The sequence below is a fragment of the Oncorhynchus nerka genome, linkage group LG8, assembly GCF_034236695.1.
Source record: "Oncorhynchus nerka isolate Pitt River linkage group LG8, Oner_Uvic_2.0, whole genome shotgun sequence".
NCBI lineage: Eukaryota > Metazoa > Chordata > Actinopteri > Salmoniformes > Salmonidae > Oncorhynchus > Oncorhynchus nerka.
Window position 1 is genome coordinate 26,316,399 of NC_088403.1, and position 14,870 is coordinate 26,331,268.

General features: G+C 45.1%; 1 protein-coding gene across 3 annotated transcripts; it reads right to left on the reverse strand.

The window, feature by feature from the left end:
- Positions 1–506: 506 nt before the first annotated feature.
- LOC115133026 (endosome/lysosome-associated apoptosis and autophagy regulator family member 2-like) lies at positions 507–14,475 on the reverse strand. Of its 3 annotated transcripts, none has more exons than XM_029665851.2 (22): positions 14,237–14,475; positions 9,349–9,469; positions 8,678–8,867; positions 8,047–8,194; positions 7,676–7,765; positions 7,465–7,570; positions 7,096–7,245; positions 6,912–7,000; positions 6,596–6,776; positions 6,298–6,426; positions 5,960–6,050; positions 5,631–5,733; positions 4,831–4,968; positions 4,454–4,723; positions 3,981–4,154; positions 3,676–3,865; positions 3,418–3,514; positions 2,899–3,000; positions 1,744–1,870; positions 1,419–1,597; positions 1,135–1,297; positions 507–1,063 (listed from the first exon to the last, which is right to left on the reverse strand). In XM_029665851.2, the coding sequence occupies exons 1-22, from the start codon at positions 14,339–14,341 to the stop codon at positions 995–997; spliced, it is 3,012 nt and encodes a 1,003-aa protein (XP_029521711.2). In that variant the 5' UTR covers positions 14,342–14,475; the 3' UTR covers positions 507–994. The 3 variants fall into 3 exon arrangements, with proteins under 3 accessions (XP_029521711.2, XP_029521710.2, XP_029521709.2); XM_029665850.2 differs by having other exon boundaries at positions 507–1,066; XM_029665849.2 differs by having other exon boundaries at positions 507–1,297.
- Positions 14,476–14,870: the final 395 nt, after the last annotated feature.

Consider the following 14,870-nt stretch of genomic DNA (forward strand, 5'->3'; position numbering starts at 1 on the left):
GAGTCCAGTAGGTCACATGACCAAGGAGCTATTGAAACTTTAAATGTTGAAAAATTCATGTAAAATCCTGTGAGATGAAAATGGACAAACTAAAGGGTGTGCAATGTGTAGGCCCACTGAGTGGACATTCTGAACCTTGTTTGAAGTCAGCAGGTCACATGACCAAGGAGCTATTGAAATTTGAATGTAAAAAATGTTTGTACTTTGTTTACGCTCCCTAACTAATTCAATTAGGAATATAAAATGCTGCCCACATTTCCACATGTTTATTAGGTTTGGAGAGAAAATAAATGCCCAAATTGTGAAAATAAGACCTGTGCAATGTTGTGCTCAATTGGTTTGAAAGCTATTGAGGTTTGAAAGCGCAAATAGCCGTCGAATAGCCAACAAACTGGTCTAATTCTACAAGACATGGTATTCTCAAGAGTATTCCATTGTTGTATTACTATTATTAATAATAATAATAATGTGTAGCCTAACAGAACTGCACACAAATACAAACACGGTCCCAAAGGCAAGTGAGAATTTAATAAAGATAAATCATAACACCACTAATAATTATAAATACTTTGGACATGACTGTACAGATAAACTCCAAATGACAATACAAAATATACAAAACAGTGAGAGTTTCTTTCATTTGCAGCCCTTCAATATCCATGGCAATAAGCATGGTTGTGTTCCCATGTGTGGTAGGGTCTAGGGTGGGGAGCCAAACCACTTTCCAGTTTCAGTCAGAATCATGGGAACAGGTACCTTTGAAGAGGAAACTGGAGCAGCTGGAGCCATGATGGAGTCCTCAGGAATAAGCAGAGTCCAGGAGACATGAAGAGGAGTGGAACTCAGTGCCAACCCTACCAACTCTTGCTTCTTCTTTCTCTCTCTATTTCCCTTTCTCTCTTCTTCCTTCCTTCCTTCCTTCCTTCCTTCCTTCCTTCCTTCCTTCCTTCCTTCCTTCCTTCCTTCCTTCCTTCCTTCCTTCCTTCCCTCGTCGTTACCCCCAGACCCATCTCTCAGACTGGGATGACTTCAGCTGTACCGACTCACTGCTGTCTCCCTCCCTCTGCTGAAGGATAGAAATACACACAGGGTTAACACACACACACGCACACACTCACACACACACACACACACCTTGTTGGCGATGGCCCTGAGCTTGCCGAGCAGTGAGGGTTTGTGGGAGTAGACCACGTCATCCTCAGGCTCCTCCCCCTCGGCCAGGGCACAGCTATCTGCCACCGGCAGCTCACACTCCTTATTGGCTGACATCACCAGCCGAGAATACTTATACTCCAGCCTAACAGGGGGTGCCACAGTGACACAGAAACACACAGGACACAGAGATGCAGGAGTCAGGAACGTTGTACTACAGCCTATGGCTAGGATGGTTATTTGATTAACAGGTGTCAGTCAATCACCTCTTGTTCTTTTTCCAGAAATAGCAGGTGAGAGAGACGAGCAGCACAGCTAAGAAGGCCCCGCCCCCTACCCCCACCTTTAGCCATAGAGCAATGGCCTCGCAGGGGGCGGAGCTCTTAGCTGGCAGGGAAATGCCTTTGATGCACAGTTTTGGCTCATTCCACACAGACAGAGTCTCCTACAGAGAGAGAGAGAGAAGGCGAGGGGGAAGGAGGGAGAGAGAGTAGAGAAGGCGAGAAACTAGGTTCAATTGAAATACCAAGAGGTGAAAGTAAGAGTAGCATGAGTGTGTTAAAGGAGATGAAGAGAGAGGGAACAGGTTACCTGGGCTCCTCCCTTACAGGCTCCCTCTATCTGGTGATAGTCATCCTGGGTGCAGCGGGGACAGGCGCTCCCACTCTCCCACAGGAAGTGAAACGTACAGCCGTCACACGTACCTGCAGGGCACGCACTGCGCACACACACACACACAGAGGATAAATGTAGAAGGAGCTAATGAAAATACACAAACATTTTCAGCTGAGTTGTTGAGCAGACAGGTGACATTGAGCAGACAGTCAGACAGGTGACGTTGAGCAGACAGTCAGACAGGTGACGTTGAGCAGACAGTCAGACAGGTGACATTGAGCAGACAGGTGACGTTGAGCAGACAGTCAGACAGGTGACGTTGAGCAGACAGTCAGACAGGTGACGTTGAGCAGACAATCAGACAGGTGACGTTGAGCAGACAGTCAGACAGGTGACGTTGAGCAGACAATCAGACAGGTGACGTTGAGCAGACAGTCAGACAGGTGACGTTGAGCAGACAATCAGACAGGTGACGTTGAGCAGACAGTCAGACAGGTGACATTGAGCAGACAGTCAGACAGGAGATGTTGAGCAGACAGTCAGACAGGTGACGTTGAGCAGACAGTCAGACAGGTGATGTTGAGCAGACAGGTGACGTTGAGCAGACAGTCAGACAGGTGACGTTGAGCAGACAGTCAGACAGGTGACGTTGAGCAGACAGTCAGACAGGTGATGTTGAGCAGACAGGTGACATTGAGCAGACAGTCAGACAGGTGACGTTGAGCAGACAGTCAGACAGGTGACATTGAGCAGACAGTCAGACAGGTGACGTTGAGCAGACAGTCAGACAGGTGATGTTGAGCAGACAGGTGACATTGAGCAGACAGTCAGACAGGTGATATTGAGCAGACAGTCAGACAGGTGACGTTGAGCAGACAGTCAGACAGGTGACGTTGAGCAGACAGTCAGACAGGTGATGTTGAGCAGACAGTCAGACAGGTGATGTTGAGCAGACAGGTGACATTGAGCAGACAGTCAGACAGGTGACGTTGAGCAGACAGTCAGACAGGTGACGTTGAGCAGACAGTCAGACAGGTGACGTTGAGCAGACAGTCAGACAGGTGATATTGAGCAGACAGTCAGACAGGTGACGTTGAGCAGACAGTCAGACAGTCAGACAGGTGTGTGTACCTGGGCACTGTGAGTTTCCCGCGGTCCATCTTCTCTGGGTTGCAGCGTATGGTCATGACCGCACTCCGACCACGCTGGCAGGATCCAGTCGCCTGAGTAGACCTGAGACAGTCAAAACACACACACACACAAATCAAATCAAATTGTATTTGTCACATGCACTGAATACAACATGTGTAGACCTTACCATGAAATGCTTACTTACAAGCCCTTAATGAACCAACAATGCAGTTCAAGAAAGAGTGAATAAAATGTTTACGGAATAAACTTAAGTAAACATTTTTTTAAAGTAACACAATAAAATAACGAGGCTATATACAGGGTCAATGTGCAGGTTAGCCGAGGTCATTTGTACATGTAGGTAGGGGTAAAGTGACTATGCATAGATAATAGACAGCGCGTAGCAGCAGTGTACAAAAAATACATTTTCCACCCACTTTCAACCACAATGACTGATATTCACTGGAACCATTAAACTTTGAATGCTGTTCTATGGCGTCTAGCTCTACGCTGGCCTACCTGTAGAAGAAGTTGATGTCTGGTATGGTTTTTGAGTTGTCAGAGAAGAGTTCTGGTCTAGCGTCTATTCCGTCTAAATCGCTGTCCACTGTCGCTCCTGAGAGAGAGACGGGAAGAGATGGAGAAAACAAGTTTCAAATGAAATTGTTGAAAATAAATTAGATGAAGAGTATACTTTGTACTCTGGCTAGATGACTACTTGTGGTTGTGGCACTGTCCTATAATCATTATGAAGGCACTATTCGATTGCCATCTCACCGAGGAAGGTATCAGCCAGACTGATAGACTGGGATGCCAGAGCCATCCTGAAGCCCCGCCCATCCGCAGGAATGATGGTTGATTGACAGATGAAGCTGTCCACTGAGTTGACGAACTGGGTGGAATCACTCCCCATGTCCTTGTTGGCGATATCGGTGACATTATCTGTGCAGACAGCTGCCATCGTCCCCTGAAACAGAACACACAACGACAACCCTGAGGTATGTGTGTTATCTCGTGTCCACACAACTGATGTGTGCCTGCATGAATGTGTGGGTGTGCGAATGTGTGTGTGCGTGTGTTACCTGGTGTCCACACAGGCTGACGTTGAAGACGTGGAGGTACTTTGTGCCTTTAGAGGTGAAGCTGGGGCCGATGGTGAGCGAGGCCACGGGGCTCAGAGAGCTCAGGTCAAAGGTCAGGGTGCGGTTGTGCTCCGTGTGACTGAAGGAGCAGTCGCTATAGCAACGAGAGTGCTCCTAGGAGGGGGCACAATAGCATCAAGTCAACACACATTGCACAAATAGTGGCTCACATGATACACACATGGTAGTACCAATGCTAAAAACATTCATATCCAGACCAGAGACGGTTAACTGTTGATCTGGATGAGAGTAAAACTCATAACTATGGCCCTGAGATTTTAGATTAGGAGGATTTAATGTTATAAAGTGGTTCTAATGATTATAATGGTTGCCTAAGGTTACTTTCTAAGGTTGTAACTAATGGTTGTGTGATGATATGAGTTGTGTGTTTGTGTTTGTGTGTAATATAATACCTTGTTGCTCTTACTCCCAGGGCCACATGGCAGACACGCGTCTTCTCCATATGTGTGGTGACCAGACAGGTAAGTGTTGGGGGGGCACTCCTGGCACCGGTTGGTGTCTCTGTCAATGTAGAACCCAGCTGGGCATGGAATACACGACCCAGGCCGCTGAGAACTCTGGGATAAGAGGGCGCAGGCCCGGCACGCAGATGCCACGCCATCCTGGACATTTGTCACGCTCACCGAGTAGAGTATCACCACGTCACTGATGTACCGCCGCACCTAGATACACCCACGTCAATATATTATAGTGCAGTATGTGAGTGTGTCTGTGAAGTATGTGTGTGTGCAGTGTCACTGTGTGTGTGTGTGTGTGTGTGTGTACTCACGTCCTGAGCCTGGTTGGTCCTCTGGAAGGCCCAAGTGTATGATACGGATGCGTTCCTGGTCATGATGTGTGTGTAACTCTGTCTCTCCTTACTGCCCTCCCATGACTCCACCACCGTGGTGCTCTTCCTGTTCACATCCTGCAGGGGCGACACACACACAGGGTTTATATGGGAGCGGATCACTCTAGTTTACAATTTACACAGTGACGGGTTTATCTGAAATCTCACTGCTTTACTGTGATTTAGTTGTGTATATTGTGTACTGTGATTGGCTGTGTTTGTTCAAATATACTTTGGTTTCATTTAGATACATGGATTGTTATAACTGCAGGGATTATCAACTCAATTTAGCCGAGGGACAATGTTTTCTTGAGCGGATTGACCGCAAGAAGCACAAACATAATATTTGACTAAAACATTATAACTCTCTATTATACGCGGGAACAGATTTCCTAAATTAAAATCACTTGTAGCTGATTTTCTGGTGTTTTAACAGTGTTTTATTCCAACAATTACATTTTGTATTATTTCTTTGGGCTCAGAAAACTTTGGGGGCTGCGGGCTGCTAGTTGGGGAACCCTGTTCTGCTTTATATGGCTGTACTAACAAACATAGATATTGATATGTATTTATCCAAAAGTGGGATGAAAGAAGGTCACTCATGTATTGGCTATGTCATACTGGCTATGTTGGGTTGGGTAATATTGATTTACTGACTAAAACACTGTTGATATTGTCAGTAACATTTCCCTGAGAACCTAGACACACACTCGTGCAGATGCGAATCACCCGACACACACCATCATGAAGTAGAGCTCACAGTCAGCAGAGCAGATTGTCTCGAAGACGAAGGTGATCCGGCCAAACTCAGTCCCGGTCATCCCAGCAAGTGATGTGGGTAACCTGACAGAACACACACATACACACAGTTAACACACACACACACACACACACACACACACACACATACACAGTTAACACACACACACACATACACAGTGAACACACAGGGCCAATAATAAAATTATGTTTCACAATAATCATAGCCATGTGTTCATTCTGACCACATGACCTAACCATGAAAAACCTGAGCGCTCTAACAATAATACGCAGTCAAGCCAAGACTAACTTGAAGCCAGGAACATGCAGGTTCAGGATGAGGTAATCGTTATCCGAGCCTCCAGCACCGCTGCGGATGTGATCCCCTGCCACCTCCCAGCCTGAACAACAACATATTACTGTGATTACACATTCTATTAAACACACATCTATATTCCTTACAATCTGAGGGACACCACATATCTATTAAAAAGACATCTATGCTCCCATCAGTCAGACAGACACAGAGATATTACATCCCCAGGAGGATGTCTATATTAGACATATTAACTATTCACCCATGTGTACTACTACATACATATCACATATCTCTTGACCCTAATCACCCGAGACACGTCTCTGTCTCACCGTTCATGTCGTCACATTTGGAGTTGCCCACGTTGAAGCAGGAAGTCTTCATGTTGGAAGGGAGGACGTTCCACCATTTATACTCATACCCCAGTACTGGCTCTGTCCCCGCAGGACACTCCTCACACACTGGGACAGACATACACAACCGTCAACAACACATTTCATTATACAGCAATACAAACGTGAGTGGCTTGTGTGTGTCTACTGTAAGTGTGTGTATGTACACTGTTAATGTACTGTATATACACATGTGAATATACATATATAGTATGTGTGTGTGTGTGTGTGTGTGTACCTGAGGTGCCGTCAGAGTGTGTTCCAGGAGGACAGGGGAAGCAGGTGGAGTCGTCGGTGTTGTAGTAACCAGGGTTACAGGGTGGGCAGGCCTCTCTCTCCCCTGTAGGGGGCAGTGCCACAGCGCCCGTCACATTCTCCTCACAGATCCTCGGCTCCACCCACCGGTACATCACCTGCGTCTGTCACCACAGCAACCACAGCAGTCACATCACAACCATAGAGATACTATACATAGGATGTCCTATGTATTGTAATCTAATGTATATGACCACAGCCTTCTCTCTATATGCACACTATATGTGTGTGTGACTTACCTTTCCCTCGCTGTCGCAGGCTGTGTGTATCTGAAAGTAATCCTTCTCTGAACACGGAGGCCTCTCCTTACATTGTGACCATCCTTCATCTGAGGGAAAGAGTGAAAGAGAGAGAGACCGTGGATATTTTAACTGGTCTTTACTGATACATTTGAATGTGTGTGTGTGTGTGTCTAGTACATACGTGAGTACTGTGTGTCGGGGCAGGGAGTACAGGAGGCGGCTCCCTTGTTAGACGATGTGTTCCTGGGGCAGGGCTGGCAGGAGGAGGAGCCAGGGGCGGAGCTAAACCAGCCTGGTCGGCACGGGAAACACTCCGAGGTGTAGGCAACACCTAGACAGAGACACATTAATTAATTAATTAGGATGTAGATTCTGCTGTCGTCTCACACTGTGGTCTCATTTCCTAGATCTAAGAAGGGCGAGTTCTGGAGTGGGTAAGAACCTGTGATACTACACTGCCTTGACCAACAACATTACAGAGGCATGCAGAATGGGAGAGAGAATAGAGGTGAGTGTGAAGATAGGGAGTAGGGGTACGAGCGGTCTTTACCCTCAATCTGGATGTTCCTGAGCAACACTGGTTTAACCATCTTCCCTCCGACCAGGATCCCGGTCGTCCTCCAGTACAGTATGTTAGTGCCAGACTTCAGATTCACCTGAGTCACATGTCACACAATATGTTGCACACAGATTATGTTACACACATCACACACACCAATCATATAACACACACGTATCACACACACTGCCTTCCTCCTCACCGTGTGTGTGTCCCACTCTCCGTTGGTGGTGAGTTTGATCCACTTCTGATCGTCGGTCTGGGCCATCTCCTGACACTGCTCGTTCTGGACCTGAACACACATCACCACGGTAACCACTCAGAACATTGCATCACATGATTCTCTCGCTTTACTGATTCTCTCGCTTTACATTTACTGATGTAAAGCCATCGATGTAAAACCCATTAATGTAAAGCCATTGATGTACAAAAATATATAAATGTACAATTAAAGTCTTCCCTGCTGCCGCAAAACAGACCCACTTTTCATCTCTACGGACGTCAACCAGCTAAATAAAAGGGTAATAAATGAACTGATATAGACTTTATCAGGGAGGAGAGAGTCAGACTCACATAGAACTCAAAAAAGATGTTGTTGTCAGGGTACTGGTAGCTGAAGGAGACAGAGCCCTGCTGCTCCAGATGCACAGCGTAGACCAGAGACACGGTGCACTCATCACGACTAGACTCCAGATACACGCCCTGCGGCGTCCACGACGAGCTACAGTACACAGAGAGAAAGAGAATACAGGACGACTGAGTTTGTGTGTGTGGCTGTATGTGTAGGACAGGTGTGTGTAGTATATGTGTGTGTGTATGTATATGTGTGTGTGTGTGTGTGTGTGTGTGTGTGTGTGTGTGTGTGTGTGTGTGTTTTGGGTTTAACTATCCTTGTAGGGACCAGAAGTTCTCACAAGGATAGTAAAACAAGGGAAAAAATGTAAGATTTTCACCACAGGGAAATAGGCTATTTTATGTTTATTGTTACAATTAGGGTTAGGAGTTAAGGGTTAGGGTTAGAATTAGGTTTAGGCGTTAAAGTTAGGGTTAGGATTTAGGTGTTAAGGTTAGGGTTAGAATTAGGTTTAGGGGTTAAAATGAGGGTTAGGAGTTAGGTGTTAAGGTTAGGGTTAAGAGTTAGGGTTTTGAATGTGAATCAACTGTTTGGTCCCCACAAGGACAGTAAAACCGACATGTGTGTTACCTATTACAGGCCTGACTCTCCTCTCCACTGGGTCCTGGGTCCATGTAGGTGGCCAGGCTGGTGAAGCCGGCAGGGATAGTGTCCCATTGGTCAAAACGCACCCCACTGCCCAGCGAATAGGAGCCGGCCGCACACGTCGTACATTGCTGAGCGGACATCTCTAGGAACTCTCCCGCCGCACACGAGAACGCTGACAGAGACAGACAGACAGACAGACAGACAGACAGACAGAGAGAAAGAGAGAGAGACACAGACAGACAGACAGACAGACAGACAGACAGACAGACAGACAGACAGAGACAGACAGACAGACAGACAGACAGACAGACAGACAGACAGACAGACAGACAGACAGACAGACAGACAGACAGACAGACAGACAGACAGACAGACAGACAGACAGACAGACAGACAGACAGACAGACAGAGAGAGAGAGAGACAGAGAGACAGAGAGACAGAGAGAGGAGGGTCACACACCCAATGTGACAGACACATTCACACCTAGACAGTATCTCTCTCTCATGAACATACGCAGCTATCTTGAACAGGTCTCTCTGGAAAAATATATATTTTTTATCTAAATGAGGAAAACCTGAATAAATAAAGGTGAAATAAATGTGAATTAACAAACACACGCACGTGCGCACTCACACCCGCGCACAGTACTCACAGCAGTCTGTTCCTCTGGTGGGAGTAGGCAGGGCTGAGCAGGTGCCCAGATTGTGGGGGATGGCCACCCTCCATCGAGACCCTGCACTGTCACACTCTGTATACTCATAGTAGTAGTCTGTCTGGAAGATACACAATCTCACAGTAGTCATATTAGAGCATGATACACACACTCACCTAAAACACAGTCACAATCAGTCACACATGACCCAGTAGATAAAACAATCTAAGACACACTTAAATCTGCAGTGACAGAACAGGTTGCAAGGATTTCATTTTAGTGACACCTCCTTGCCACTTTGTCAATGTGCCAGAACACCCATTCACTCTTCATATGCAGTTGTTTTTCAAGACAGCATGCACCAAATGAATCTAATAAGCTGCAGGACAGCATGCACCAAATGAATCTAATAAGCTGCATTGGCGTACTAAACAGCCAACATCAAGTATGACGGAAAGCCAGTGGTAGAGCAGGTTGTCATCAGTGAGGCTTGGCAGATAAGGAAAACTAAATCAGACAGAAAGAAAGCTCCATTAATAATTGACAGAGAGTCACCACCAGGGTCTCTGAGTCAGAGACTGGGGTCGGCTCTGCTGTATGTTAAGTCAATACTCTGGGTTATCACCATTCATCTTTGTCTCAGCCGTGTGCATTTGTTCTTCTGTTTGTTTACTACTAAGTAGTAAGCCAGGTGTGAACAGGTCACTTCAGGTAAATAACATTATAACCTCTACCGGGAAAAAAACTGTTAATCCACACAACCAAGCATGTGTGTGTGTTTGAGTGTGAGTGTGAGTGTGAGTGTGAGAGTGAGAGAGAGAGAGAGAGAGAGAGAGAGAGAGAGAGAGAGAGAGAGAGAGAGAGAGAGAGAGAGAGAATCAACTATTAAAGACTACCAGAACCCACTGGATTCTCCAATTACATTGAATGAGTTACAGGACAAAATAAAAACCCTCCAACCCAAAAAGGCCTGTGGTGTTGATGGTATCCTCAATGAAATGATCAAATATACAGACAACAAATTCCAATTGGCTATACTAAAACTCTTTAACATCATCCTTAGCTCTGGCATCTTCCCCAATATTTGGAACCAAGGACTGATCACCCCAATCCACAAAAGTGGAGACAAATTTGACCCCAATAACTACCGTGGAATATGCGTCAACAGGAACCTTGGGGAAATCCTCTGCATTATCATTAACAGCAGACTCGTACACTTCCTCAATGAAAACAATGTACTGAGCAAATGTCAAATTAGCTTTTTACCAAATTACCATACAACAGACCATGTATTCACCCTGCACACCCTAATTGACAACCAAACAAACCAAAACAAAGGCAAAGTCTTCTCATGCTTTGTTGATTTCAAAAAAGCCTTCGACTCAATTTGGCATGAAGGTCTGCTATACAAACTGATGGAAAGTGGTGTTGGGGGTAAAACATACGACATTATAAAATCCATGTACACAAACAACAAGTGTGCGGTTAAAATTGGCAAAAAACACACAAATTTCTTCACACAGGGTCGTGGGGTTAGACAGGGATGCAGCTTAAGCCCCACCCTCTTCAACATATATATCAACGAATTGGCGCGGGCACTAGAAAAGTCTGCAGCACTCGGCCTCACCCTACTAGAATCCGAAGTCAAATGTCTGCTGTTTGCTGATGATCTGGTGCTTCTGTCACCAACCAAGGAGGGCCTACAGCAGCACCTAGATCTTATGCACAGATTCTGTCAGACCTGGGCCCTGACAGTAAATCTCAGTAAGACCAAAATAATGGTGTTCCAAAAAAGGTCCAGTCACCAGGACCACAAATACAAATTCCATCTAGACACTGTTGCCCTAGAGCACACAAAAAACTATACATACCTTGGCCTAAACATCAGCGCAACAGGTAACTTCCACAAAGCTGTGAACGATCTGAGAGACAAAAAGGGCATTCTATGCCATCAAAAGGAACATAAATTTCAACATATCGATTAGGATTTGGCTAAAAATACTTGAATCAGTCATAGAGCCCATTGCCCTTTATGGTTGTGAGGTCTGGGGTCCGCTCACCAACCAAGACTTCACAAAATGGGACAAACACCAAATTGAGACTCTGCACGCAGAATTCTGCAAAAATATCCTCTGTGTACAACGTAGAACACCAAATAATGCATGCAGAGCAGAATTAGGCCGATACCCACTAATTATCAAAATCCAGAAAAGAGCCATTAAATTCTATAACCACCTAAAAGGAAGCGATTCCCAAACCTTCCACAACAAAGCCATCACCTACAGAGAGATGAACCTGGAGAAGAGTCCCCTAAGCAAGCTGGTCCTGGGGCTCTGTTCACAAACACAAACACACCCTACAGAGCCCCAGGACAGCAGCACAATTAGACCCAACCAAATCATGAGAAAACAAAAAGATAATTACTTGACACATTGGAAAGAATTAACAAAAAAACAGAGCAAACTAGAATGCTATTTGGCCCTACACAGAGAGTACACAGCGGCAGAATACCTGACCACTGTGACTGACCCAAAATTAAGGAAAGCGTTGACTATGTACAGACTCAGTGAGCATAGCCTTGCTATTGAGAAAGGCCGCCGTAGGCAGACATGGCTCTCAAGAGAAGACAGGCTATGTCTTCTCACTGCCCACAAAATGAGGTGGAAACTGAGCTGCACTTCCTAACCTCCTGCCCAATGTATGACCATATTAGAGAGACATATTTCCCTCAGATTACACAGATCCACAAAGAATTTTAAAACAAATCCAATTTTGAAAAACTCCCATATCTACTGGGTGAAATTCCACAGTGTGCTATCACAGCAGCAAGATTTGTGACCTGTTGCCACGAGAAAAGGGCAACCAGTGAAGAACTAACACCATTGTAAATACAACCCATATCTATGCTTATTTATTTTATCTTGTGTCCTTTACCATTTGTACATTGTTAAAACACTGTATATATATAATATGACATTTGTAATGTCTTTATTGTTTTGAAACTTCTGTATGTGTGATGTTTACTGTTAATTTTTATTGTTTATTTCACTTTATATATTCACTTTATATATTATCTACCTCACTTGCTTTGGCAATGTTAACACATGTTTCCCATGCCAATAAAGCCCTTGAATTGAATTGAGAGAGAGAGGGAGAGAGAGAAAGTTAGAGAGAGAGAGAGAGAGAATGTTAGAGAGAGAGAGAGAACGTTAGAGAGAGAGAGAACGTTAGAGAGAGAGAGAGAGAGAGAGAGAACGTTAGAGAGAAAGGGTGAGAGAGGGAGGATCCCCACAGAGAAAAGGCATAAGGAGACTGGATGGCCATCTTGTTTTGGAGGCCATGGTGGTTTGTCTCTAAGCATTCTATCTGCAGCCAGTCATGCAACACTTCACTTCCACCACCATGTTGCTCACCATCCCCTTCCCCCATCCTCCCAAACCTTCTGTTCACCCAGCATTGCCATGGCAATCAATCAGGACCACCGACAAACAGCTCACTGCCACCCAAATCATTACTGCATTCAAAGTGGGTGAGTGTGTGTATATACTGACTGTATGTGGTTCTGTTAATGTTAAATGTGTGTGTGTTTGTGTGTGAAAGAGCGAGAGAACGAGAGTGAGAGAGTGAGTGAGTAAGTGAGTGTGTGAGAGAGAGAAAGAGGGGTGTATAATCTGAGGATGGAGAGAGAGAGGGGTGGAGAATCTGAGGATGGAGAGAGAGAGTGAGAGAGAGAGACAGTTTAAGGCTGTGTGTGGAGTATAGATACGCCTGGGCTCTTTTGTATAGATCATCATCTCTCTCTAGTTCTAACAAGTATTGAACACACGCATAACAAACTCTCAATAGGTGAGGCCATATATTAGGATTTAAGCCGGCAAGAACCCCTTTCAAGTGGACTGCACCTGCTGGTGGGTAAATGTTGGTACTGTGGTGGATATGGGCCTTGTGCAGTGGAATTGGAGGTAGATAAAAGGGGATTGAGATTAATGTGCATAACTTGTCTCCTTGTGACTCATCATGGTCACCATGGATACAGAGGAGACCATGTGCCACAAGAGGAGATATTTAGTGCCAGAGTGACCTATCCATCATCCATGAATCCATCAGTGTGTGTGTGTGTGTGTGTGTGTGTGTGTGTGTGTGTGTGTGTGTGTGTGTGTGTGTGTGTGTGTGTGTGTGTGTGTGTGTGTGTGTGTAGATCTGGCAGTGTAATGGGACACACTCTGGGGCACAAATCTGACAGCACTCAATAATTTTCAGCTCAAATAATATGGAGAAGGCTGGGACAGAGATGGCTTCCTGGCAGCTATTGTCCTTAGAGAGCTGATATCATAGCCATAATATATACATCTAACCGTATAATGCTATGCCAGGGCCCTTGCTGTTCAGCTGTCCTTCCCCTTTCCCTTACTCAGCGGTAATATTACTCCCGCACATCGACGGAAGGCAGCACGGACGAGGATGGATGCCAAGTGATCGGCTCAGTGCGCCGCGTCATCATATTATGGAGCCTTATATTTTGTCAACATGCTTAGGATTTAAGAAGAATAGGCGACCAACACATTTTAAATCCCACCATTAACAAAGAAGGCCTCCATAACATCGTATATTTCAACTCCATTCCACGCCAATATGTATTTTATAACAACGATTGGCAGAAGGTTGTAGCCTATAATCCCCTGGCTAATGTTTATTATTGACCCTTATGATAACGTTCGTAACATAAACATGATACATATGGTTGGGACATAGAATAAGATGATGACACATTGTGTGTGCAGCGCACTTGGTGGCAATGTCATGGCTTGCTTATTTATTGTAGTTTAATAACAGCGTTCTAAATAACAGTGACAGCCAATGCCGTTCGTGTCGAGCTGCGCGCTCTTACCTCATTGCACGGGCGCAGGTTCCTGCTCGCGGACACCCATTGCCGGGCGCTGATGATGAATAAAAAACATTTAAGAAAACAGAACCCGCGTGACTCTTCCCTCATCCTCGTTTTGTTTTAAGACAGTCCGTCAAAAGCATCGGATGAAGACCAAACGCATGAATGACAGTGCGTGATTTTGGTTATGGTGCCCACTCGTTATGAATGCGCGCGGTTCTCTCCACCCACTCCGCTACGCTGCGCTCAAGAGCCATCCTGTCAGAGGCACGCGGCGACGTCACTCTGCTAAAGTACTGGCTTTGCGTTATTTTAAGACAGCTAATTGACACCGAGGTGAAGTTGCTTTTATACTCACACATTCATACATTCAACAGACATTCATCAGACATTCATCAGACATTCGCCAAAATGCCATTCACAAATGTAAAAATCAATAACTAATTCACAGTTTGTCACAGAATCATCAAACTAGATATGATATATTCTATAAATGTCTAGCAGGCTTTTACAACCTTTGTTTTGAATACAAATGTTTAGATTTGATAGAAATACATACAATCTATAAAATGCAATTTAAAGCTGTATAAATCAATAACTAATTCACCCTTGTCACAGAATCTTCAAACTAGGTATG

Bases quoted from the DNA above. Each gene is read 5' to 3' on its own strand.
- LOC115133026 (XM_029665849.2), bottom strand. From the start codon at position 14,341: ATGAGGGAAGAGTCACGCGGGTTCTGTTTTCTTAAATGTTTTTTATTC. The intron at 6,051-6,297 runs GTGAGACAGAGA...GTTGTTGTTCAG, and splicing joins CAAATGTGACGACATGAACG to GCTGGGAGGTGGCAGGGGAT. The intron at 1,871-2,898 runs GTACACACACCT...GTGTGTGCGCAG, and splicing joins GGGAAACTCACAGTGCCCAG to TGCGTGCCCTGCAGGTACGT.